The 24,820-nt window shown below is 38.6% G+C and overlaps 1 protein-coding gene across 10 annotated transcripts in view; it reads left to right on the top strand.

Moving 5' to 3' along the window:
• The window catches only part of ERC1 (ELKS/RAB6-interacting/CAST family member 1), a 271,131-nt gene that overhangs the window by 164,966 nt on the left and 81,345 nt on the right, over window positions 1-24,820 (top strand). For all 10 annotated transcript variants that reach the window (XM_063153879.1, XM_063153874.1, XM_063153880.1 and 7 more), the window contains one exon: window positions 8,521-8,681. In XM_063153879.1, coding sequence (XP_063009949.1) covers window positions 8,521-8,681 — 161 coding nt within the window. The remainder of the gene's footprint in view (window positions 1-8,520; window positions 8,682-24,820) is intronic.

Below are 24,820 nucleotides of genomic sequence, written 5' to 3'. Positions count from 1 at the left end.
TCTAAAATGCAGCAAAATGGAAATCAGCATGGTCTGCAGAAATCTGGTTAAAACCTGCTGAAATCCTTGGGCAATTAGTCTCACTTCTACCTTAGCAGCAGTAGATGTAACCTAAGAAAGGGCAATTTATTTTGAAGATGGCTATGTTTAGAGTTCTGGCTGCAGTATCATGATTTAATCATAGATCTAGAGAATTTTGTTTGGATGTGATAAATTGTGCCAAATGAGCCCAACATGTGCAGCACTGCACAGGATGTGCTTCTAGGGTCTCTTCAGGGTCTCTGCCTCTGAAGAGATTTTAAAAAGATGATCAAAATCCAAGTTTTTTCAAGGTAGATTATTGTTCCTAGTGATTGCTGCTGTGTTTCCAAGGGTTGGGAGTTGCAAGTCCTGGAGGATGAATGCAAGACAGTTTCCTGAGACTATAGATCCATGTAAAGTAGAATAGGACAGCTTCCTTTGGTATGATGATATGGATTAAAAAACATGAGAATGTTTCATTGGATAATGATTTTGCTTGAGGAAAGTGTGGAAATAGAATTGTAACTTGTTACACTCTTCAGATACCAGTGACTAAAACAGATTTCTTTTCCTCAGTAGAAATCAGAATTCAGTTTTCACTTACTTTTATTCAAGGCCTGACTCAAACATTTTGTTTGTGTTGAGCAGACGCAATTATTGTTTCCTTCTCAAGAGCTCTTGTCCCAGCAGTAAGCTGTTGCTTATTTGTGTAGGTTATAGCCCACATTTAGGAGATAAAACTGTCAAAGCTACCTCCAAACATCCTAACAGGACACAGCTGTGACTCACTGAGTCCTGAAGGCTTTTCCAAACATCTGTGAATCCTGATTCCTCCTTCTTCGTACAAAAACTCAGCCCTCTCACAGTATGAGTGTAAAAAAATTCATGAATACTCAAGTAACAAAACCCTTGACAGAGACTTCTTTGTTGATGTTTGTGTGGCTTCTGCAGGAGGAACATGGTAATGTCTGATGTCTGGTAAATCTCATAAGTGCTCTTCCTTGCCTAGAGCCATCAGTGGAGACAACAAGGAGCAATACAGAGCATTAACTCCTTTTTATTATCAGATGCTCTTTTTATAATGAAGTTTTTGTTTAGAGACCAGCTTATGGAAATAAGAGACATCAGCTATCTAAATATCTCAGTTTCACAGTGATAAAAAAAATTGCAGTATCCTGCAGATTTTCTGACCATGGGCTTTTGTTCTCTTTATCTTGCTCCTCTCCTTTTTCCCATTTAATAAAGTAAGAATGGAACAGTGGCACCAGTTCTGTTAAGCCACCAAGACACTCTATTTTATCAGGGATGCTGAATGTACAAAATCCAAACAAGCAAAAAAACAAAGGCACAAAGACTTAAGAAAGCCACACAGTAATGTAAAGAAAGACAAAGCTCATCCCTAAGATTACTGCTGTATATTACAGGTGATCAAAATTACTGGCCAAAAGGATTACTGCCTTTCTCTGGAGAGCTGATAATCCACCAGCCATTTTCAGAGCTCTAATGCTCACTCCCCTCTTTACTGCAAACAGAACTCCTCCTCCACGTGCAGTCTGCCACAGTCCTCCAATGCTGCACACAGCTGACTTTGGCAGAAGGGTGCTGCAAGTCTGGCACCCCCTTTGAGATGCAGGTAGGAGTGATAGAAACATCTTAATTACTGCATGCTGTGCCCTGGTGCTGAGTAAGAGGGGCTTGAACTGAAGCCAGAGCTCCAGCCTGAGTGGCGGGACAGAGCCATCCTGCTTTACCCTCCTGTGCTGTCAGTGGGGCAGAGCTTTCTGCTGTTCTGTGGATGAGGGCTGTCCTTACCTTACAAATCAGACATTACAATATAATTTTAATGAGGGACAGGAAAAGTTTTTTTGTTATTGTTTACTGATTTCTCTCCTTTTCCTAATGATACTTTTAGCTCTAAAGAAGCTATACCTAACAGTTTTCCCAGTATCTATAGGAATTTGAAGTTCCCTTAATTCAGAATAGCCAAGAGTTTAGTTAAGTGTCTTGGATATAATCTTTAAGAGTACCTTAAAGCCACCCTACTGCTTTAACAAAAATGGGGCTATGATGAAACCATAACTCATTTCCCTCTTATTTTGTGTAAAGGTTTATTAGCTTGTGATTTAAGCAAACCATCTGGTCCTGCTGGCAATCCAAGTTATGTCAGACTCAGTGCTTTCTCCCTGTAATATGTTACTGGAGGCAGTTAAATTACATGCCTAAGTCCCAAGTCTGGCCTGTGCTTTTTCCATGTCTTAACATCTGTTCTAGGAATTTTTTCTGGGACCCAAACAAGTTTACATGGAGCCAGATCTCTTGTCTTTGTGTTTCTTTTCATGTCTATTTCTTTTCCTTTTCTACAGTCCTATCAGTTCAACTGAGTAAAAGATAATGCAGAAATTTGCAGACTCTTTATCATTTCAGCAGTGTACATAGTGAGATAAAAAATACTTTAAAAACTCAAGAGTTGTAGATAAATAAGAGACTGTCATCTGAGAGTGACACTTTGAGAAATGTTAATTACTTTTTCAGTCCTTCTGATATTCTTTCTACTGACTTTTAACTGCAAGACTTTTTGTTTTGCTTGCCTAATTAATTTTGGGTAAAACTACAGATTTTTATTACATTTTGTCTTGCAAAGCTAATTTCTTGTTTATACAAAACAGGTCCGTTTAGAAAATAAATAATTTTTAATATACTTGTTAACCTGCTGAGATGGTTTTGAAAAGATCTCTAGTGATTGATTTATACACAGATCATGGAAAATTACTTTGTGTTGGTATTTGTACTTGTGTGCTCTGAAATGCCATCATTTTGTATTCTGTCTGGAACTTTTGAGACACAATAATGAGTATTAACAGCTGTCCCATGGCCTGCTGTGTCTGTATGTATATTGAAAGAACTAGAATTTCTTTCCTTCAGTCAGAAGCAAAAAACAACTCTGATTCCAAGTATGTAATTAAACATTGAACTGTGTTTCCTATGTTCCTAAAATACTGTATCTCCAGCTTGGAAGTAGGGATCTTAGTGTAACAGTCAAGTACCCTTGTCATGCCCTTTGAGACTTTTAATTAGAGACTGGCAAGGTTGAGGGAGGGGATTCTCCCCTCTTTTTAGTTCTGGAGAATTCCCACCTGGAGCTTCCAGCTCTGGGGTCCCAGCACAGGAAGGACACAAAGCTGCTGGAGCAGGTCCAGAGGAGGCCAAGGTAATCAGAGGGCTGGAGCACCTCTCCTGTGAGGAAACCCTGGAAATTTGAATTGTTCAGTGTGGGGAAGGCTCTGGAGAGACTTCATGGCAACCTTGAGGTATAAAAAGGGGACTTGAAAGAGAGAGAGACTCTTCCCCAAGGTCTTTAGTTACAAGACAAGAGTCAATGGCTTTAAACTGAAAGAGAATAAGTTTGGACGGAGATGGGGAAGAAGTTCTGTATAATAAGCATGGTGAGACACTGGAACAGACTGCCCTGAGAAGTTGTGCATGTCCCATCACTGGAAGTGTGTTTAGGGCTGTGTTGGATGGGGTTTTGAGGGGCCTAATGTGGTTAAGGGCACGGCAGGAGGATGGTACTTGAAGGTCCCTTCCAACCCAAACTATTCTGTGAAAAAATTAAAAACAAAAGACGATACACAAAGTTTTCTGTAAAGATTGATAATCTACAGGTGAGAAAAAGCCTTACCTAACATAAAATATTTTTTATATAGTGTACCAGTGATTTGCTAGTTTTAATGCCAATCATATACATCTGAATTTGGATGCATTAATAGCCTATCACTTAAGACTAGAACATTTTCCTTTTTGGTGTCTGTCTAGGGCATTCTTTAGCCTTTTCCTCATTCTTGGTATGCACATAGCCTATAAACATGGGTTTTGTGGGTCACCATGTCAGAACAGAGCCTCTGCCCCTGCAGGTGATTTTTCAAGTGTACGGCATTGTGCTCTTTTCCCCCCCAGACTGATGACTCTGCCATTGCCTCTCTAGAGTTGCACAGTCCCATTGTAGTGAATTTCATTGTGTTACCAGCATTCATGATGCATCTGTGGCTCTGAATTTGTGCCTCTCAGAATTGCTCTGCTTCTCTGAAAAGATGCAAGCAGAAAATTAAGCTCTAGAGCTATCTTCCTGAGAGGGCTCGAGAAGCCTTTTCCAATGTTCTGTGCAGTAGAAAAGTTATCTTCAGGTGATGCTTTATCACTGAGGAGAGCTCACAATGGGAAGAAAAAGGGGTAGCTGCCACTACATTGTAATGTAAACAATCTGAAGTGTTTGGGGATGCTGAGGTTCTGTCAGTGAGTTGTCTGTCTGGATTGACCTCAGGTGTTGGAGTCTTTGGGCTCTGATTTTTCGAGGCAAACAATAACAACCACATCAGGTGATGTGAGCATTCTTCCTGGCCTGAAGTATCATTTGTGTCTCAGGAATTCTTAGCAGTGCATAAGTTCTCATGTAACAGGTGAGGAACTGGAGCTTTCCTATCCTGATCATCTGAAATCATTCCAAGAGTAGTACAAAGGTTGGAAGGATTTCCAGACTCAGTAATATTTTGTATATACAGTCCCTTTCTCAATTTTTCTATCTTTTTACTGGCTTTTGGGGAACTTGACCAAGCTCTTTGCAAGTCCCTGGCTTCACATTACCCAATGGCCAGAAAGGTTCACTGGAACCACTTAATATTTGGAGGTGATGTGGTATCTCTGTCTGTGCAAAAGCCTTTTGGGTTTTGATTTGCAGTTGCAGGAGGCTGAAATAACACTCTGTAGGAGCAGGGAGGTTAGAATGGTAGATAGGCTCCTGAAAAGAGCCTCAGGGTTTTTTGTTATTAAATCATTTCTTTACAGGCTGTCATTGACATAAATAAACCTCTCCTGTTGCATTGCCATTTCTCTCCACCTTGCTTTCATGTTTCCTAAGGAGTGAATGCAATACTATGCAAAGTATTTGTCCTGTCTTGACATTTCCCTTTTCTGCTGCTGTGAATCTCATCCTGATCTAATTGACATTCTTTGCCTTCTTTGTTCAGTCTCTCAGGAAATATCTCCTCTAATGGAAACTTATTTCAGCTTCATATTCTTCCTTAAAGATAAGCTGTCACTTAAGGCCTGAGAACAATGAACAAATAAGTCTCCATTTAAGTTCTCTGCTCAGAATACATGAAGATTTTCTGGCCTGTCTACAGATAACTGAATTGGAGCTATGTCCTAGTCAGTCAAAGATACATCTTACTTTATATACTGTCATTGGAGCAAAGAGTAGCAGGAGTTCACTCTGCATATTCTGAAATGGGTGGAGACTTTCTAGTACAGCTCACAGGGCACGAGCTTACCCACAGCTAAATTGAAAATGTCAACAGCATGCCTGAAAATGTCTAAATGTGCCAAGAGCTCTGGTTTTGGCAAATATTTTTTCTTTATTATGTAATTAGCTGCTCTCAGGGGACAGAAATCAAGGGCAGATGTGAAGGTTTTTGTGTAAGCTAAATTAGATGTGCATTGTAAGTAGTTTACGTCCCGTGAATATTCTATCGTTTCTCACGGGACTGCTTACTGAGATAGGTCTGCACTAAGATTCAGAAGCTGCCAAATAAAATGTTTTGTTTTGTAGAAGTTTAATTGTAATAGACCCATGGACTATCTACAACCTGATGAATCTGAACAACAAAGTCTTTACTGTGAATACAATCATCACTATTTTGGTGAACTTTGTCTTTAAGTTGTGTGACAAATGGCCCTTGCTGGGGAGCTTGGAAGGTAATGACAGTTCTGTAAACCAAGCTGTCGGCACCGTTTAAAAGCTGCTCACATTCCAGCCATTTCTAATACATGATTAGATCAATTTTCTGTTGGTCTGCAAAAATCCAAATTCAAACCTTAGAATTAAAAAGTTAGCAAACGGAGCAATGAGAAAAGATAAAGTACCTGCAATAAGCACTAGTAGGAGATACTCTTGCAGAGTTAGCCCTTGCCACCTCTCCCTAGGAGAGGTATCAGGCTCCAGTTTCCTCTTGTCTTCCAAAGAGCTCAGAGTTGTCACACTGCAGATCTACACCAGGCAAACCAGTCCTTCAGTGTCAGCATCACAGACCCTGATGGCTGGCAGGGGGAGGAAGCCTGTCAGAAACATTTCAAACCTGATTATGGAGGAGATGTTGCTTCAGAGCTTGTTTTATCTTGGCAGCTGACAAATTGACACAGGCCCTTTAACTGTTGCAGTTGGCTGGGGGCTTGCTGATTCCAGGTGCTTTTCTGTTCGAGCCCAGGGGTTTATAGCTGGAGTGCCTCTCTTCAGTTTAGAGGAAAATGTGCACGAAGGTATTTTTGATGCACCCACAGGAAGCAGAGACTGATATCCCATAGCAACTGATGCACAAGTGCACCTTCATTGCTCCACCATTTTTTTAAGAATCAGTTTCCATCCTAGTAGTATTATTTCTGCTGTTCTTTGCATTCTTTTCTGATATATTTTCTCTATTTCACTTTATGGAGTTTTCTCTTAGTTTTAAAAAATGACAGATTTTCTGATCTTGTTTTGTGTGCTAAACACTAATAAAACAAGGAAAGTTTTGCTTTTATATTCATGCTTTCCAGTTTGGACTACTTGTCACTGAGGTTCTCCTTTGGTCTGTTAAATACTAGATGAATTCTTGGCTGTACATTTTGAATAGTTTATGATAATTGGATATTTTAATTTTTTTATTTAGTTAGCTAAGCATAAGAATACCACCTTTTGGCAGCTGCATTTGAATGGGGGTAGAAGGATTTTCTGCAGTAAACACTGCACAATGTCTGTGCTGGGTTTTTATAAATCTCCTAATTCTCAATTAAAATGTTTCTTGCTCTGTCACCATTGAGCATGAACACCAGTCTTATTACCCATGTTTGTCGTGAGTCATTAGCTCTACCTTTAGCAGTACAGGACTTATTAATGCATCTTACATACTTCCCTCCTACAGCACCTATATAGCAAATTACATACTCAACTTTCCTTGTAAAAACATGTAAGCAGAAATTGAGCTTGTTGTAAATTGAATAATTCACTTCCAGGATGGATTGCAAGTTGACTGTTATGGAGGGATATAAAGGCAATGTATTGCTGTGATTGCATACTAAATTTATACAAATGTTTGATTTTGTGCAGCTGTAGCATCTGAGTTTCTCCCTTTGAAAGCACATTATAAAATCATTTATGAACACTTGGTTTGTGATGGAAAGAGAAAGCCTACATGGAAGAAGTCAGTGAAAGTAGTGTGCTGTGGTATTTTCTGAGACCCCGACAAAGGAAGGAAATGATGAATCTGACTTCATGTTCTTAGAAGGTTAATTTATTATTTTAAGATATTGTAATATATTAAAGAATGCTATATTAAAACTATAATAAACTATACTAAAAATAAAAATATATACAGACAGAGAACTAAAAAAAAATAATGAAAAACTCGTGACTCTCCAGAGTCGTGACACAGCTGGACAGTGATTGGTCATCAAGTAAAAACAATTCACTTGAAACCAATGAACATGAATCATTGTTTACTGTTGGTAAACAATGTCTAAATACATTCCAAAGTAGCAAAACACAGAAGAAACAAATAATTATTGTTTTCCTTTTTCTCTGAGACTTCTCAGCTTCCCAGGAGAAAATCCTGGGCAAAGAGATTTTTCAGAAAATATAACAGTAACAGTGTGCCATTGAGCTTTATTATAAAATTATTAAAGCACGTCCAGAGGGTTTTGAATGCTATATGTAGCTAAATTTAAGCATGTATTGTGAATTTGAATGTTAAATAGTGACAAATTTTACCGAAGACAGAACCTGTTCTGAGTGCAAAATAAAGTTACTCTTAATTTGTGTAAAATATATGGCAGAATTTATAATTATGTTGTTTCTGAATCTTTCCAGTTTGCTGAAGATAAGAGCATTGTTCTGCTGTACTTCTCTGCCGTCAGCAACTCTTTGAATGTCTTACATTGCTAAATCCCAACATGTGCCTAAAAACATTATTCAAATGGTGTTTTGAGGGAAGTAGCCTCACATCTTCATGGGAACCCATTCCTCTCCCTGCTTCAGAAATGTTACCTTTGTTCCTAAAGTGCACATGTAGTTTCTCTTTAGGCATCATTTACAGTGAAAGTGTTTTATCCTTTGGTATATTATCAATGTGTTTCCTTTAATACCTTGCATTTTTGTGGGCCAGTGTTAAGATATGCAAGCCATCCTCTTATCCCTGTGGTACACTCTCTGAAACAGAAATACAGAACAGTTGAAGGTTTGTATTGTAATGATTATGTGACCAAACTAAGTGAACTCACAAGCTGTAATGCTGCTTTGGTCAAGTGTAGGCATCCTGTCCACAGCACTGGATGGTGCCTCCAGCCTGCAGAAGTGCTGAGTATTCTATTCCCTGGTAACATTGGTACTCCAGTTCAGTTGTGGCATTTAGTAAGTTCCAGCAGGTCACACTGCATAATTTTTCTCTCCTCCTGTCTTCTCCAAAAATGTTTTAGGTGGAGGAGCTGATGATGGCTATGGAGAAGGTCAAACAGGAGCTGGAGTCAATGAAAGCAAAATTGTCCTCTACACAACAGTCTCTGGCTGAGAAGGAAACCCATTTGACCAACCTACGAGCTGAAAGAAGGAAACATTTGGAGGAGGTCCTGGAAATGAAGTAAGTGTCTTCTTTTATTATTTGTAGGCTTGTTTTATTGATTGTCTCTGCATTCCTTTGTGATCCTTTTTGTTCTGAAGACAGCCCTGCCTGGATAGGTCTCTGCAGATAGCAGTTATCTGTAATCAGTCGAGCCTTCAGAGGTGACTTCTGACCAGGGATTACTTGCATCACTTTCACACTTCCTCTAGAGCTCAAAAACATTTCTTCCTTTTGATTGTTTGCCATAGACTTTTATTATTTGCACAATAGCATCTAAAAAGATCCTAAGCAACTATTGAGACTCAGTTGTTCTATGTCCAATAAATGTACCAAATCTTGGTTTGAGCAGCCTATAACTACTTCAAGGTAAGATGCAAGGCAGTGTAGCAAATGACCAAAAAAAAGAGGGAGAAAATAAACATAATGTGAGTTGTTTGTAATGGTAAAGTCACACTGCAGATTTCTGGTCTGCTCAAGTATTTTTCAAACTCATTCAGATGATTCATTAGCACTGGAGCAGTTTGAAGTTCTCTATCAGTCAAATTTTAATAATCATCCTTAAACAAGGAAGCCTGGATAAAACCAGGCTTTGAGGAGGTGGGGAGAAGAGAGGGATTAGACTTCCCAGGCTTAAATACTTCCTAATTTCTGACTGTGCATTACAGATAAATAGTTATCCTTGGTTTAGGGAGACATGAATCCATTTAGTGCAATGATGGATAGTGCTGCCAGCAGTTCGTTAGAAGCACTTTCAGTTGTTTAGCCAGCCCTGAAGAGAAGGAACATTTTTATTGGCAGGACTGGCAGTGGTTCCTCCACTGTGGTTTTGTGAGCCATTATTTATTTATTTAACTATTCTACACTGGCCTCTTTCCTTTCCTTTTTTTTTTTTTTAATGAAAGGATAGAAAAACAGCTGTTACAAAATGGAAAGAGGTGGCTTAGATCTTGAAATTGTAACTTAGAACTGCTGTATAAAGCAGGCCAAGCCTCCCCAGCTTCATATTCAGCTACAACAGTTTGATCTAGACCTGGCATAAGGATGTTGGAAGACTGCAGTACTTAAAAGCCACACTTTTTATTTTTAATAAAAAAATTTATTGAGCTATAAATTTGACTGCCTTGAGAGTTGCTGTATGGGGGGATGGGAAGAATAGCTCTTTAGGTGATGTGGGAATCCAAAGCAACTGGAGATGTATCCCATTTCCAATCACTTGAGAGTGCTTTCTTCTGCCAAACTGCTCTGCCAAACCTTCTCATTAAAATTCACACGCAGTGTAGTCTATATCCTGAAATGTATTTGGAATTGTGTAGATCCTTTAATATAACTACTCACTTCTGAATGATGACCTCTCTTACCTGTGTAAGTTATTGTTGGAAGGTTTTTGTACTGAAATGTGGTATCAGGTACTGCATGAACTGGTAGATCCATTGTGCCTCAGAAGGAAGAAGAACACTGGAGAGAATGGTAATGCTGTCAGCACATGGAGAGAGAGATGGAAAAAGCATTACATTTGTATAGTTAACTAGCTGAGCATGTTTTAGTCATAGCTGGTCTGTCGTAAAGTTCTATAAAGCTGCCAAAGGCATCCAAACTTCAAAACCTCGCCCTCACCATGAGGCTCTGTTGCAAACAAGTCTCTACTGAGGACTCCCAGTCAATTAATATCTTACTTTATATACAGAAACTCCAGTATATTCTTTGTTGCCCTGCTTTCCCTATGTCTTTTATGAAAAGCACTCATTTGTTTTCTAGTTTTGCAAAAAATTTCTCATGTTGTTAAAGTATTTACTACTATTTCAACTGAAAAATGTCAGTAATTGAATGAGTGGCCAGTTTTGTGAAGCAATTAGCTGCTTTTGGAGTTCTTATGGAGGAAAAATAGTTGTTGTACAGGTAGTGTTCAAAGGGATGCTGAAGCAATATTGTTTCCTATGTTCTAGGGCATGCTTCAGTGGGAAAAGTTTGAGGTGCTCAGAAGCAGCACTGATTAAATTTGAGATTTGTTAGGGGTGTAGATTTAACAGCCTAGGCCCTGCAGTCAGCTGATGGGGGCTGGGGAGCAGACAAGAAAAATGTCTTAGGAAGTGCTGCTTTAGGAGATTCCAGATATGGAGTGAAAGAGAGTGTTAAAGCAACAAGGGGATCCAGAAAGTTACCTCTGGGTTTTAATAGGAAGTTGTTAGATATAATACTAGTGAAAATACATGTTTAAAATACTGGTTTTTAGAGTAGAACTTGTGTTTACCACTGACTCTGTAACCCTGAGAAGATCATTTCACACTCCTTAGGGGAATAGTGTGGCACTAGAATAGCTCAAGTGTGAAATATTCCAAGCAAGAAATTTCACTCCTTGAAGAAATACTATGTATTTTGAAGCTCTCTTCCTTTAAGTCTAATATTTTCATTTTCTTTAAAAAAACTTTATTGCGAATAATTATGAGAGAGGCAGATAATGGTCTCTATTTATATCACCAAACCTGATCTACTGTAGAGAAATACTAGTGAACTGCTAGGATTTTTGTTTTGTTATGTTTTCTTTAAGAACTTCTAATGTTTCCATCATTCACAGCAAATCTTTTAAATTAGGCAGGAATAAAGTGCTGTCTACAGAGAAATCTCTGTTCTTTGTCCCATAAAAACCTGCTTAGGCTGAGCTGAGTTATAAACTGTTGAAAATCACCAGTTTTACTTTCTTTTTTTTTCCCCCTGGTGTTGTCAGCAAATTTTGGCAGTGTGTGAAAATAACCAAGCACAAACAGTCTAATCTGAGGCCGAGCTCCTGCAGTTGCCAAATCTGCAGCAGAGGACGCTGCACTCACAGGGGAGGGGAACAGACACTGTGTCTGCATGTTTGTTTTCTGTTTTTTTTTACTATACAGGCCTTTTGTTGTGGTCAGAAGGACCAGAAAGGTCTATCCAATCATGTACTCCAGGGTTGAAAAGTCCCAGTTGGGGCATTTCTCAAGGTGTTCTTTCAGACCTGGAGAAGGATCCAATAGCCCTTTCCTGAGTTATGCCTTCTCCTGCTAATTGCAATTGCTGCTAGCCCTATAATTCAAGGTATGCAGACTTACATAACATAGTTGGCCCTTCAGAGTTGGATCTTTCATCCTGCTGGCTCACAACAGAAGGATTATTACTTCTCTGAGAATAATTTACTATGCTCTTGTTTCTTGAAAACTAATCAAAGATCTTGCAGATGAATTGTTAGCACAGAAAATAATTTATGTTTCAAAATCAAGCTGTCAGAAAGCATATTTGGATTTCTCGTCTGACTGTACATGAGTAGTAATGTACAAAAGCAATACTTTTGAGTATCTATCACAGTAGCTTTTAATGTCATGAATTCATCCCACAGATAGTGTTTCTTTCATACAGAGTGGAGGCAGTGATCAGGAATGAACCGGGCCTGGGTAGCTCAATGAGGCTGTTTATTGTGTACTTTCCTTTCTTCATCTCAGAGCTGGAAAACTTCAGAGAGCTACAGAGGATCACTTATAAAAATGAGATGCCAGCCTAGGCAGGGCTGTGCAGAAAGACTGTTCACCCATATCTCTGCTTCAGTTTTCCAGCATGGTATAACTGAGAAATAGCTGGTAGATGGAGAAGTCCACATCTTCATTTTCTGGCTCTCAGATAAGAAAAAATACAAAGGCCTTCACATGACCACTCCCAAATAAAAATTAAGTCAGTGGAAGATGAGGTTGTTCATCTTGTGAAAAGTTCATCTTCCCAGCAATAAAGCAGCATTGTCTGGAGGTATGAGTATGAAGCTGAAGTTGAAAGTAATCCAAAAGAAACTGATTAATTGACACAGTTTATTTGCCAGAAAACAAAAATCAGTTGATCCAAAATGAGGTGTGAGGTGATTTGAAGGCCTGCAAACAGTTTAACCAAACAAAAATACTTTAGGTTGTGTACACCCATGGTGAACAGAGCTAAAACAAAAAGAAAGTATCAATATCCATTAAACAGTAGCTTGTTGGCTCATCTACACCTGTCTTCTTGGAAATTCAGGAATTTCCTGGTCTTTAAAGAAGTTATGGTTTATGCCTATGGCATAACAACATCCTCCAGAGCAGATGAACAGCTGTCTCCATAGTTTAGAATCCCTTTGGGTTTGTTGTCAGTGCCCCAGAGCAGAAGCAGCATGTTACTGTCACATCAGCAAGGTGTGGCTTCCTAGGCCACATCACACTGAGCTGGGCTTACAGGCTTGGGGGCTTTGGTGTGTCAGACATCACCTGGTGCAGCAGTGGCACCTGAACTTCTCCTGTGATTGCTTCACGTGCACTGAAATGAGCTGCAGTCCCACAGGGGGCACTCTGTGTCTGTAGGATTCACAGTCTGGGGCTAAGCTGAGAAAGTGCATCCCTGTCAGTCCCTCTTTCCTTCTGTTAGCTTTGGAATTTTCTTTTTAATTTTTATTTTCAGGGCACACAGGGAAAATTAACACGCTAATGTCCTGTTACCATTGTTTTGTCCTTTTCAATTTTAACCCATTTTTGGGCAGCACTACTAAACTGGTCAATCAAATCTCGAATCTTGAATCTCAAAGTGTTACCAAGTGATAAAACTGCAAAGCAAAGACATGAAGCTTTAGCAAAGCCAATGTAGACAAAATGCTCCATGTGAGTACACACAGAATTGGATTGTTCTGGTCTACTCTGTTTCTTTAAGTATTTGGAAGTTGTATTTACCTTTTCTAACTGGTTTGTTGTTACCCTTCACTTGCCTTGAAAGTCTTTTCCTTCTGTAGCTTTTCAGATACTAAAACCTTGGCATGATATGTCACAGTCATGTTCTGTCTTGTGATAAAACCTTCTGTATCTCATTTTATCTCAAATTCTATGGTCCCTGAGAACAATCTTGCAGACAGAAAGTATTGTACTATCTTAATGAGCCATGACAGGTCTGGAAGCAAAATCAACTGCTGAAAACTACACCAGGTGGTGTTAAAGCATTTTGCTCCACTCAGTAATTTCTAAGACTGTTGATGTTGTAGGGAGGAGTTGGGAAAAGAGGTCCAGTCGTTAATTTCTGGAGAATTTAGCTACACTGTGCTCTTGTTGCTATGCCTTTCCATGGGAGGTTATTTTTCTGGATATATTTATTCAGGAAATGGGTTTGGTGTAATTGATCCCTTCAGTGTCATAGTTTTTGAGAGGGGGAAAGAAGATTAAATCTCTTTCAAATGAGAATGTGAAAAATTCAGCATACAGGCTCAGTGTTAAAAATGTAGAGGTTTTGTCATGCTTTCATTTTCTGTTAAGATATTGCAACATTCCTACAGAAACTGCTCTGAAAGATCTCATCAATAGAGATCCTGGCATACATATACAATGCAAAATGTATGATTTTTTTAGGCTTACACAATCCTGACTCTAGAGGATGAATACCCTTTTTGTCTTCCCTCAGTTTTGCTAGTCATGATTGCAAACCATCTTAGGGAACAGGTGCAGCACCAAAAAATTTCATGTTCTTTACTGCCCAGAGGGCAATGCTTTGGTAAAAGTCTGTTTGTATCATAACCTGTTTGCAGATCATGTTATCTAAGAGAATTTTTTTTTCTAGATAACTGAGTGTTACATTGGTAGAGGAATAGGGAGAGTGATGGTTTTATGTTGATTAATATAGAGAACAGATTGTTTGTAAGATAGCTCTAAGGCCACCAACATACTGCCTTCTGCTAACTAATTCTGTATGCCTTTATTTTGTATAATTAAATATACCCAGGAGTTCTGTCAAAAGCAAAAGTTTATCTGTGTAATTTTCCCTTGGAAGTATGAATTCTCCACATCACTTAGTTCTAGAACAATACCTAACAAAAGTTCATTTCCAAGTTTTCTGCATGCAAAGACATTGTTTGTGTATAATTCTATACAGAATAAGCATAAATATGACTGTGATTTCTGTTCTAAAATATGCAGGCGTGTTTTGGCTCAGGGTTGATAGCAGAAGTAGATTTCCTATGCTGGCTGTTTCAGCTCCATCAGTGATTCCTGTCTCCATCCCTAATCCAGTATAAGATTCTGGGGCTTCTAGGGGTGTTACTGAGCTAAACTAAATCAGGCACTTTTTACTCTCTGTTAAAGTCAAAAGAACCATGAGCTCCTTAGGGTGCTTTTTCCTCTTTTATAAATGTGAATTGTAAATAGTAATGCATATAAATCAACTCTGTGAGCACTACATATTTCATTAAATACAGTCAGGCTGTGGGTTAACAGAAGTTCCAAGTGAAAATATTATGGTATCTCATTGCATATATTGTAGATTTAATGTAGTGTGAACAATAGTAGCTTTGAGCAATTGTAAATCCCTTCCGGACATTGTCAGCGTAGTTCAAAACACAAGGAGGGAACTCTCCAAGGGTGCATGTGCTTCCATGGTCACTGTGCATGTGCAAGTCACTCTTTTATTGGCTTTAAAATAACACTAGAGCTTTGCAGGGTGTAGGTAAGGCAGTGTCTAACTCCAGGCTGGTTTCTGGAGTGGAACAGAAATTCCTTTTTTTTAAAAAAAAAGGTGAGGTCAATTTGCTTTAATTACAGAAATAACCTCTGAAGCAAGTAATTGCTTCCCTGCAATCCTAGAGGACAACAAGTGGGAATTGAGTAAGAAAAGTTGGAGAACTGAGTTGTTGGCAGTACATACAATCTTTGTCTTTATACTGTATGGGAATATCCATTATGTGTTTTTTGTTTTCTTCCCTTCCCAAACAATACTTTAGGCAAAATAAAAAGCATCATCTACAGGTCTGTAGAATTTCTGAGAAAGCTCCACAGTGATAGGATTTGAGAACTGTTGGTTTGGGTTTGTCTGGCAATACTTTGTGTGCAGTGAAAGTGGTTCCATGAAACTGCAGTCAAAAACCTGAAAATTGACCAGAACTGTTCATTTAGAAATCCTAAAAGATGACACTAAGCACTCTGAAAGTGTCTTTCTTTGAGGTATGATGCTGTCGCTGCTATTAAGTCAGTTCTCCCCAGTTCAGTAGTTTTCTTATAATAGTTTTCTGCAGATTGCAGGATGAAGAGAACTCTTCCTGTACCAGGAGCTGGTACATATAGAAACACAGAGAATTCTGAAAAATCATTTGACACAATGTTATATTTGGTGTTGCCTAGCCCCCTTTTTCAGACCTGCCTCAAGTACTAAATAGAGATGGCTGTAGCTTTCTTTAGACTTACAGCTCTTTTTCAGTCTGCTGGCATTCTACAGCTTTAAAATTCATGTTGACTTGAAAACTACAGGATCACATTAGTGTATTTCCACTATGTAATCTAGGAATCAAGCTTTGCATGTTAGGTTAAATTAAATTATATAGTTATTATTTGCTATGAAATCAACTAGCTTGATGATTTGGTTTAATTTCTTTAATAAAGATTTTAATCCATTGAGATTGTTTTGAAAAGATGACAACTGCAAGTTGCTTTGAGCAGTGGGGGATTTAATCAGAAAATTATTGGAGTAAATGGTCAAAGATAGATGTAAATGTTCAGAAAATACTCAAGTGTTGAATAGCAGAGAAATTAACTTGTTGAGACAAAATCATGACAAATCAACCAGGTGTTTCCATATTCCAAGTCATAGTTTTGGTAATATAGCAGTTTTGATCTCAGGAGGATTTGTGTCATCATCTTGCAGAACTGTCTCATCAAGTAGGGATTGTATTTCTTATTAAACCACTATGAAGTGAATAAGTAGGTAGCTGAAAAAGAATTAATTTTAATTCTTTTTAATTCCATTTAAGCAGTAGTTTACTGTTGAAATGGAAACCTCTGTTATGTGATGTCCTTAGAGGTCTCTCTCAAGCCTTCTGCTATTCAAACTCTCCATAATGAAGTGGCTGACAAGCCAAAGCCAGAGGATGTGTATTGCCAAAATTCCCTGGTTGGGTGTTCAGGTGATCTGGGGAACAAGATGAGAATTCAAACAGATCTCAGTAAAATGAAGAGGGGCTCTAGGAAGGTTTTTACATCAGCATATCACAAATAGCTTAAATACAGCTGAATGTGCTTTGGGGTAATTTAGGTGAAGATGAAGATGGAGACTGTTATCTTGCAGGTTTTGGGATTCTTCAGCACAAATCATACACTTTCCTTACTGAATATCTCTAAGGATGAAAAATGTGTCCTGTAAAAATTTATTATGTGCCTGAGCTTGTTCCTCATGTGATGTGGGCTCAGTTCTGTCTGTTAAATTATCTTTGGCTTCCAGGTTCAATTCCTAAAGAGAAACTTTGCTTTTATAGGTAATTCATGTTGAATATTATCCATGCAAAGGAAACTTATTTATTTATTGGAAAGAATGGAAATTAATTCAATTTGTTGGTTCAAGTTGGCTGCAAAATTTTTGCTGTCCTTCAAGCCCTCATTAGGCAGGAAACCTAAAAGGGTTAGGACTTGCTAGGTTATAAAGAATGCCAGGGATATCTTCTTATATTTGGAAAAAGCCTTTGTCTCATCTAGCCACACTTTCATCAAAAAGTGGCTATAAATAATAGTATTTTTCAGTTTAGTTCTTTTCAGTAAAGGATTTTACATTTCAAAGTAATTTTTTTAAATAAAAACAGAGAAATGCCATTGTTGTTCCTCAAAGGAGTCAACTGAAAAGCTAAACCTGAAGTGGCTTGTTCACCCATGGCCACAGAGCTTCAGTGATGTCAGGAATTAAAATCTGAAGATAGTGAGTTTGTAGATTTTTCTGATGTCTTAACAGTTCGAGACACAAACATTTCATGGGAAATGTTGTGCATGTGCGATATGGAGTTCTTCATGTGTTTCTCTCTTCTAGCATGTTCTCATGCAGATGCTTTGTACATCTTTATTTTTGGTTTTATTTGTCTGTACCTAAAGTTGAGTATGCATTTCTTTCCACTTCAGTGCTGTAATTGGAGAGAAGCAATCTCTTCTGTTGTGCTGAGCTGATCTTTGGATTTATCTTGCTTACTAGAGTCTCATTGTTAATGAGGACCCTGGTTTTGAGTTTGAAAAACTAGGTTAATTTAGCCAGGAGATGTTAATTTAGAAGAAAAGCAAATACACTTCTGCCTTGCCTTTAAAAATATGAAGCTGGCTTTGGACTGCAGTTTCATAGATTTTGTGACAAATGAGGCAAGAAATAAATTGGCAAACTCCTTATGTCCAAAGTATAATGGTACAGTGTGCTCTCTAATTCTCAGCCCCAAAGATCTCAGCAAAGGCCTCAAATTGAACAAAGCCAAAACTAATCAACTTTACAATCAAAATACAATTATTAAGGCTTTCATTTTACTACAGAGAAGCAGTTGTGAAAGAGGCACTGGAGCAAGTTGTTTTGTGCAGTAAGGGAAAATCAACGGCAAGGTGTCAAAGAGAAAAAAATGAAACGCTGCAGGTGAGGTGTTTGGAGCCAAAAGAAACCAGCACTTATGTAGAAATGCAAGTAAACTGTTGGAGAATGGAAAAGGTGTTTGGTGCTGAGCTGCAGAGGGTGTCAGAGTGCACTTGGCCCAGGCAGAAGAGCCCTGTGGACTAAAGCAATGCTCTGGGGTCAGCCCTTGGAATGACATCCCGTGGGGCTGCCCTGCAGGACACACCACAGCTGACAGGACCTCTGTTTATACATTTGCTGCCCTTGTTTTGGGAGACAGGCTGCTCCACCCTGCGTCATGTCACACATGGATACATCCTCATTGTCTGTGTTTATACAGATACTGAATTTCTTGTTCTGTGTGATGGGCAAATACAATCTCAGTGCAACTTAAATACAGCTAAGTATAAGAACTTCATCTTTAGTTGCCTGTTCCTGAAAGAGAACTTGTAGGGTTTTAATGAAAGTAGTTTTAGAGAGACACAAATTGCTTTGGGCAGCTATATGGTTTTCATGTCAGGGCTACAAATAGCATAAAAACTTTATTCCCATACATGGAAGATGCACTTTTATTATATCTCTTTTATTAGATGGGCGATGTCTTTTATTAGATCTCTATTCTACTTTCATTTTACTAACTCTCAGAGTAGTATTAATATGTAAGTGGTGTAGTAAGTTATGTCTAATATTTTGTAGAGTACACCTGCCTCAGTCCAGCTGTGGTTACACATTTTTGTGCTGCAGACACTCCCGTGGCTGGAAATGCATCACTTGTGTTTTGTTTGACTTGCCTAGTGTATGGGTCATTTTTATTTTATAAATAAGTGTATTTAATTTTCTGTAGACTCTGATAAGCTCTGTAAGTTTCTTAGCAGATTAATGATTTAATGAAAATAGGATGTATTTTCAAGGTAGGAATACTTTTTAAGAGCTGTCAAGTTGTAGTCTGAGGCATGGAATAAAACCCTTAGCTCTTCAGAGTTGCTTTACTCCCTGTTCCCAGTGCCATGCCAGTTTGGAAGCAATTGTACATCAATCAGCAGACAATCATAATGAAATTCCTGCTTGGTAAAGATGGAAAATTTAATTCCTTATGACCAAGTCTCAGATTTTCAGTTAAACTTTCATTTCCATTCTGTATACTGATATGACTGGTTTGGAACATACATAGTAAAGGACTAAATCTCCCTTCAGGTGCTCTATTCCCAAGGAAATCCTACAAGTCTTAGAAAAAACCTTTAAAAAATATTAACTGTAGGAATGCACAAAAAAAAAAAAAAGCTCTCATTCCTCTTTGCAATTCATGCACTGCCCATTTTTCTAGTTTATGTCTTAACTATGTATTTTGATTTGAGGTAAGAGTTAGGACAGCCTAGAGGAAGTATTTCATTACCAAACTTCCCAGCACCTCAGCTGAGGTTGGTGGCAGTCTGCTGGGGCTTGGAAATGCACACCTACACCTTTAATGGGCAAGAGGAGTTTGCTGATCAAAATGGGTTACAATGGCTTGTCTCCACATTCTAGAAATAGACTTTTTTTTAATTGTGCAGCCTTCTATAATTTCAGTTTATGCTGTGGCCCTCAATTCTCATAATGATACTTGATAAGAACTTTGGAATGATCAGTCCCAAAACACAGTCTAGCTACTTCCACACTATAGGGTAGTCACCTCACTGAGGCTGAAAGGGTCTTTTAATGTTTTTTCTTCATATTCTGGAAGACTATTTTATTCCTAAAACTCTGCTAGTGGCTGACTCTCCCTGTCTCCTTTGAGGATGTGTGTTTGATAGCTCATTGAATGGCTGAACTATGTACTTTAAAAAAAAAACCCAACCAAATCTACATCAATATTTTTTGCTTGTGTAATTTTAGCATGTTATTATTTAACAAAGAACAATAGATTCTCAATGTCATTCTAACATTTTTGGCTGGTTTTGCCAGATAATTTTTCTGTCCTCAGCTGTCTCTTCACTGAAAATTCTCAGAATTGTGACAGCCACATGCACAAACATTTCCCCAGTCTGTTTCACAGTTACACCAAACTCAGCTATGTTTTTGTCTTTTGGATTGTTACAGTAATCATCCTTAAGGAAAAGCTAGCTTTGAATGGGTTTTTCTGTAGTTACTAAGCTTTTCAGTGGTCCTTCAACTTTTTTGGGACTTCTGGTTTCATTGGCCAGTTGCCAGAACAGTTTTTCTCTTGCACATGGCTGGGTGTTCTTCTATTCTATACCACTGTGTAATCCTGAAAATATTGGTCTGTGTTAGCTAAAGAGCAAAATTTATAAATGTTAACAAAATGATACATGGGAAGCCAAGTGTGTGATTGGAGATGTTCACTAAGTGCATTGTATTAGTTAATAATTGGGATGTTATGTATGCCTCATTCATAACTTTTCAAGTTGTCAGTCATAAAAGTAAATGCAAAATCTTGCAGAGATTTTGATTAAAATCTGTGGGTATGGCTTATAATTGAAAAAATGCTAAGAGAAGGACACACTTTTCTTCTAAAAGATGCAAGAGCTGCATGGCTTAATCAAGCATATTTGTAAAAATGATAAAACAAATCTATTTTTTTTTTCAAGTTTATTTTTCTTATTGTGCCTGTCAACCTCTCCTGGTTTCAGGAAAATGGTTTCACTTAGGCCCTGGGGTAGACAGGAGTCCTTGTTTACATGGTACAGGGCAGGAGGCTAATTGACTCTTTTATTTCTCTTGTATTTCATACACGTTTAGGGAAGGTAAAACAGAGAAAAGCTGCAATTACACAACTTCTGAAGTTAAAATAGCCTGATTGGGAGGACAATTAAGCTGCATTTATGCTCCTAATAACTCATGCCATGTGCTGATCTGTATTCAGAGCCACCACTTAGGGATGTTTTCCAGGCCTGGACTTTGGGTTTGCAGATATGCTGTCATTTTGTTACTACCCTTTGAATTTGTTCCTGTGTGTCTTTCCTTCTTTATACATAAGGTGCTACAGAATGGCAAGACTGAAGGTGGTTGTTCTAAATGGCTTTCAAACTTCTTCTAGGTGTGTAGTTTTGTCCTAGCCAAGACCATTTTTAGGTTTCCAAGCTCTAAAATGAATATATAGCTACTTTTTCTTGCTTTTTTTTCATAACTCAGTGCAGGTTTTCTTGAAGCCTCTAAGTGTATAAAACTATTTGAGATGCCAGAGCACTGTAATGCTGGTTTTTTCATTTGTGTCTTCTGTAGCTGGCCAAGGAATACAAAATCATACATAAAATCTTTAAAAAAAATAATTCATTCTTTCTGAATATTATACTTAGCCACATTCTCCACAGTTGTTAGGTCTTATTGAAATTATGAGTATGAAAATAAACAGAGTTCCTCTTGATGTTACGATGCAGTAAAATCCCTTTAAGAAGCATTTTAAGCTTCACATGTAATTTCTGGTTCTGCCTTGCTGTGTGAATGAAGCTGTGCTCTGCAGGCCAAGAAAATACATTTTTGGGAGCATGAGGATCTGTGGTCTGAGCTACAGACCCATCTGCTCCTGCTCCCCTCTCCCAGGTCCTCCTTTGAGCTGTGTCTGCAACTCACAAACTCCACTGCACTATTTTAGAACACTAACATAGCAATAAAACATCCACATTTTTCTGATGTTAGTTTTCTGCTGGCTTAGCGCACTGAAATGGCAATCCATAAGTCTCAGACAACACAAGGCAAGGTTTGAAACTTGTGTTGTGGGAAGGAGATGACTGACAGCGAGCTGCTAGAGTGGCCTGAGCTGCAACTTCAGTTGCAAAACCAAAATCCACCCCTTGCCTTCTGGTCTTCATTCATAGCTTGGGTAATGGGCTGAGATCTCTGTGTGTAATAAACTTTTGCCCTGCTTTATTATCCATTCCTTTTTAGCTTTTCCTCTTGATGGAAGGTTCGTCCTGCTCCTGACCTGGGAGGCCTCCTGCCTTTGGCCAGCTGCCTCCCTTATCAGCAGAGTTTCCAAGATGCAGGCTGGTGTTTTCTGTTAAGGATCTGAGCGGCAGCAGTTCCGTCCCACCATCCTGCATCTGTCACTCATTCCTCCTTCTGAGTGGGTTGGGTTGATTAGGCTGATTAAAGTAAGTGTCTGGATTGAGAGGGTTAAAGCACATCCATCTGTTCTGGATTTACTGCTGCTTCAGTGGAGGCAGGAGGGCCAGGAATTAGTGAGTGGCTTAGTCCAGTTCTCACTGCTGGCAACTGACAGGAGCGCTGATGAGGTGATAATGAACTAAAAAGTCTGCCCCGTTGGCTGGGTGGGAAAGGGACCCAGACAGTGGGCAAGTCTCACCCCAGTCCTTGCCAAGATTTTCACGTTTTAATAGAATCCATCTAAAGCAAAATTAACAAGTATACATTCCTGGACAAGCTTCAGTGTCGTAACTTATCACAGTGGATGCGACAGAAATCCCTGTGGTGGCGTTGGCAGCTCTGCGGGGCTCAGGCACCAGGCAGCCCAACCCAACAGGGCTGGTGGCACCAGCAAGAGTTTATCAAATGCACAATAACTCCTTTTAAAATGCCATCTGAGGTTGTGCAAAGCACACGCCTTTCATTTTAGTTCTGACCTTTGGTGGCACTAAGTAACATTTTTTTGATCCTTGAACATCAATTGATCCTTGAACTATTCCAATCAGGATTTGAGATACATCCTGAAGGCATTGCTTTGTGTTTTCCCTTCATTGCTTTAAATGCTGAAAAGCATTTGTTTTTCTTACTTTTTCTTTAAACCTCTGTCTTTCATTAGAACATATTCCAGATTGCCTGTAACCTCACAGTATTTTACTTTTGACATGAGTCCAGCTAATGCCAAGCATGAGTGTTCATTATATGTCTGTGCTAACACAGTGTGGATATACTGCCCTGTCGAGGTGTAAGAAGCACTTCAAGCTGGTTGGGTAGCTGAGGAATACAGTGTAGGCACTCACCAGGCTTCTTACATGGACTTTAGGTGTTCTTCTCAGCTTACTTGTTGCTGACAGACTTAATAAAGGTTCAAGATTTTACAGGCCTTCAATTTGTAAAGAGTCTGTGGAGAGTACAAACATGAAATATCTTAGCAAGAGTTTGTCTTTTTTTGTAGACAACAATGCTGAGTTTTTCGAGCTGGGTTAGAAGCTGTTTATTCCATAGCTAAAGTTTCGAAGTTTATTCCAGAGCTGAAGCTTTGGAAGGCAACTTCATTCATAGAGGGAAAACCTCTGTGACCTTTGTGCAGAACACTGTGGGGGAAGAGCGTGACCCCAGAGTCTCTGGTGGCTGTTGATTGAAGCCTTGTGTTTCAAGAAATAAATGTTTAAAAACACTTCCTTATAAGGCCCAGGCTGCATAGACTGACTTTTTTTTATAGCATTTTAACTATTTTGGTAGAAGGTGTTTCTTCCCCTACCCCCCTTCTGATCCTACCAGAAAGGGCTAACTCAGCGCAATCGTTACCGTGACCCTTAGACTGAATGCAATTTTGTCATTATAAATATGACTTAAATTGATACAGCTTCTTTTCCCAAGCCCATGGGCCCAAGCTGTCTCTGCATAAGTGTGTCTATACAATTGTAACAATGTCTGCATTCATGGGCTTGCCCATGCCAATTGCAGGGATCTATTTTGTAGGTACAAAGCAATCCAAGAAGGAAAAAATAGTAAGTTGAGCCTTGAGAAAAGACAGCAAGTATAATGGGTGGGATTGGATGTGAGGGATGTTGGGAGCCATGTCAAATCCTTATAAAAACTTAATTTGTGTGTTTAATTGTTACCACTCAGAAAGACTGAAGTAAATATTTTCATGCAACTTATTTGGTGTCTCCATATGCCTTTCTATTCTGAGGCAGAAATTCAGGAATTTCAGAATTTCTTACTTCATCTGCCTTGTTCACATAGACTTTCAGCAGTGTTTGGAAACATGGGACTGCAAATAGTTCTGCTTATAGTCAAAATACCTAACCAGTTTCAGATTAGATGTGTCCCTCGTTAATTGGCAAACTGCTTTGTTAGCCATACCAGTGCCCATCATCTGGTATAATCAGGGCTCCAACAACTTTCTTTGCTACTGAAGGAATTGCTCCTTATGTGATGCCTCATCTGTACCATAAATGTTGTGATTTGTGAGAGGAGGGAATTATTTTTAACCTGATTTTTGTGGAAGAGGGACCAAGGAGTTGGCACATGGACTGTTATTTATGACTAACAAAAAGCAGTCTCTTTTATGTGCATTATGGTTGTAGTTTGTTGTTTTCAAATTAGTTGGAATTTATGCATGTTTTCTCATTTTTTTAATTTGAGGGGAAAGGGTATTTGTTCAAAATCAAAATTTTAGGATAAAATGACATGTTGCTGTTAAGTGCCCACTGAGCTCAAAAAGTAATCTGTCCCATGAACCCTTTTCTCAAGAAGAGTCTTCCTCAAATAAGGCTTGCAGTGACATTGAGCAGAGCTGCTAAGAATCTTGTAGCCATTCTATCTTAAAATGTGCCTTTTCTTCTAATAGAAAGGGTGGAAGGTTACCAAATGCCATTCTTGAATCTGACACAGGAAGGGGCTTTTTTTTGTTTTGATCAGATCACCATTGTCAGAATTTCTCCTAAAATGTCTTAGAGGAACAGATTCAAGCATTCTTGTCTGAACAGATGAAAATTCAGTCATCTGTTCTGTAATTATATAGTAAGGACATACTACTGCTGATTTATTTGGTATTACATTCACTTGTTGGTAGTATGTGTTTGCTATTCATGTCTAAAATAGAAACCATTTTGATACAGAGAACACAAAATAATTTTTTGTTATAGAAAAACAAC

The sequence above is a fragment of the Melospiza melodia genome, chromosome 4 (genome assembly GCF_035770615.1).
Source record: "Melospiza melodia melodia isolate bMelMel2 chromosome 4, bMelMel2.pri, whole genome shotgun sequence".
Taxonomy (NCBI): domain Eukaryota; kingdom Metazoa; phylum Chordata; class Aves; order Passeriformes; family Passerellidae; genus Melospiza; species Melospiza melodia.
The sequence above is the reverse complement of the archived record's forward strand: the minus strand, read 5'-3'. Positions and strand labels throughout refer to the sequence as shown.